Here is a 1,968-nt window from a genome sequence, read left to right as displayed (position 1 = left end):
GTGCCCTCCGCCCGTCCCCGCCAACGTAAATGTGCGAGATCCTGTGCGGCGTGAAGAGTTCGGCCACCTCAGAGGCGATGCCACCATCGCCATCTTCCTCTTCATCATCGTCTCCGCCGTCGTATATCGCAGCCCCGTCAACGTACACAGACAACTCATCGTCAGTATTCATCTGCAGTGCCACCTGATACGTTTTCTCTGTCTCCCACGTTGCATCTTCCTTCGACAACTCCCGGATCTCACCGCTGACCGTCACTTCCCACTTCCTCTCCTTCGTGTACGACACACCCAGGAGAACGGTGCCCGCTGCGTCATTCATCCTCACGCCCAGCAAAGGCGTGTCCTCCTCCGGCACCGTGTGGATCATCACCGACGCCACAAGCGTGAACCCGTTGTTCGCAAAGTAGTACGGCTGGTTCTGCCCCCTGCTTCCCACAGGCCACTCCGCCCCCGCTCCGGCGCCGCTGAACGTCACACCTCCCTTCTCGCTTGTCGCCGCCCCACCTTTCACTGTCGCGTTCACGCCGCGGTACTCGTCCACCCACGCAGTCCCGGCCAGTGTGTTGGACAAAAGGCCCACCAGCCCTTTGGTGGGAACAGGACCTTTGCACACGCCCGTCTCCCGTGGGTCGAGGTCTCCGCTGGTATCGCAGCCTTGCAAGGCGGTGTCCAATGCAATCCAGGTCTGCACCACAGACTTGATCTGCTCCAGCTGCTTTGCCAGGCTCAGAGATACGAGGCCGTAAGAGTCTCCATTCTTCTTCTCGTACAGTAGTATCAACTCCTCCGCCGGCGCACCGCTTCTGTACAGCAGGGAACTGGCAGCAGCGTCGTCCGCTTCACGTGACACCGCTCCGGCATCGTGCACGCGGGAATTGTCGGTCAACCAAAGATGCAGCGCACCCTTTGCACCGCCTTCCTCCTCTTCCGAGTACACCGGCGTGGTGAGGAGCATCACCTTTTTCTTCTCGATTTCCGCCGTGATGAAGCCGCCCTGCACTCCGTCCCCTCCTTGCCGGTTCAGTGAGGTGCCCCACACGCGGGTAATCGGCGCACCGCCTAACCAATCTACCCCATACACAGTGGACTCGTAGACGTCGTAGGAGCCTCGCGCACAGGGAGCCATCGCAAGGAGGCTTCCGTCGTCCCCCCACTCCACGATGGACGGGTCCCTGCAGCCCGCACCGGTCGTACCGGACGAAAGAGTCCATTTGTCGTCTGACTGCAGGAGGCGCATGGCCAGCAAGACGCCCTTTTCCTCCCTGTTGATTCCCTGCATGGGGAACACAAGCGTGCCGTCGCTCAGCACGACACCCGAGCCTCCGCCTCCGACCAACTGTGTCAGGGAGTTGAGACTTGCTGTGGATTTGGGCTCCACCACATGGGTCTCACTCCATGTGATTTTCTTATCGTCGCCGCTTCCACTGACAGTTCCCTTCACCAGCAAAAGATTCCAGCCGGCTTTTCCGGCAACTCGATTTGCAGAAGATGCACGGCTGTAGTTTCCCAGCAGCATATAGACATCTCTGCCGTGCACAACTATTGTTGGCCGCATGATCTCCGTTGCCCTCTTCTCAGCCGCGTCGTCTTCAGGCTGCGTGTAAAGAAGTTTTGTGTCCGCCATCGAGATCTCCGTCGGAGCAGCAGCGGCAGCAGCTTCCCTGAGGAGCTTGGACGCAATGCCAATAAGAACCCCGGCCCCGCCACTTTCCTTCTTGCACTCAGCTTCCGCAACGGCAAACACCTCGCCGCCCACCTCCACGAGGCTGGGGACGCGCAGCGAACAGACTGACCCCCCAGTGGGTTTAACCTCCTCCCACTTGGCACCGGATACCAGTGTTGTCCCTGCAAATGGATCGATGGCCGTCGCTGCGACAGGCCCATCAGCCTGCACAGACTCACTGCCGCAGCATATGAAAAAGNGGAGCAGCGCCACAGAAGAGAACAGGCGCCGCGACATGCTGGGCC

At 60.1% G+C, this 1,968-nt stretch overlaps 1 protein-coding gene across 1 annotated transcript in view; it reads right to left on the bottom strand.

Moving 5' to 3' along the window:
• Tco025E_09217 (trans-sialidase) overlaps positions 1–1,968 on the bottom strand; it is a gene marked incomplete at both ends in the record, with an annotated part of 2,018 nt that extends 50 nt beyond the window's left edge. Inside the window, one exon of the mRNA XM_029376041.1 lies at positions 1–1,968. This exon is cut by the window's left edge and continues 50 nt beyond it. Coding sequence (XP_029223845.1) covers positions 1–1,968 — 1,968 coding nt within the window.

This window comes from Trypanosoma conorhini (assembly GCF_003719485.1).
Source record: "Trypanosoma conorhini strain 025E chromosome Unknown Tco_14.4_contig_01022, whole genome shotgun sequence".
NCBI lineage: Eukaryota > Euglenozoa > Kinetoplastea > Trypanosomatida > Trypanosomatidae > Trypanosoma > Trypanosoma conorhini.
The sequence above is the reverse complement of the archived record's forward strand: the minus strand, read 5'-3'. Positions and strand labels throughout refer to the sequence as shown.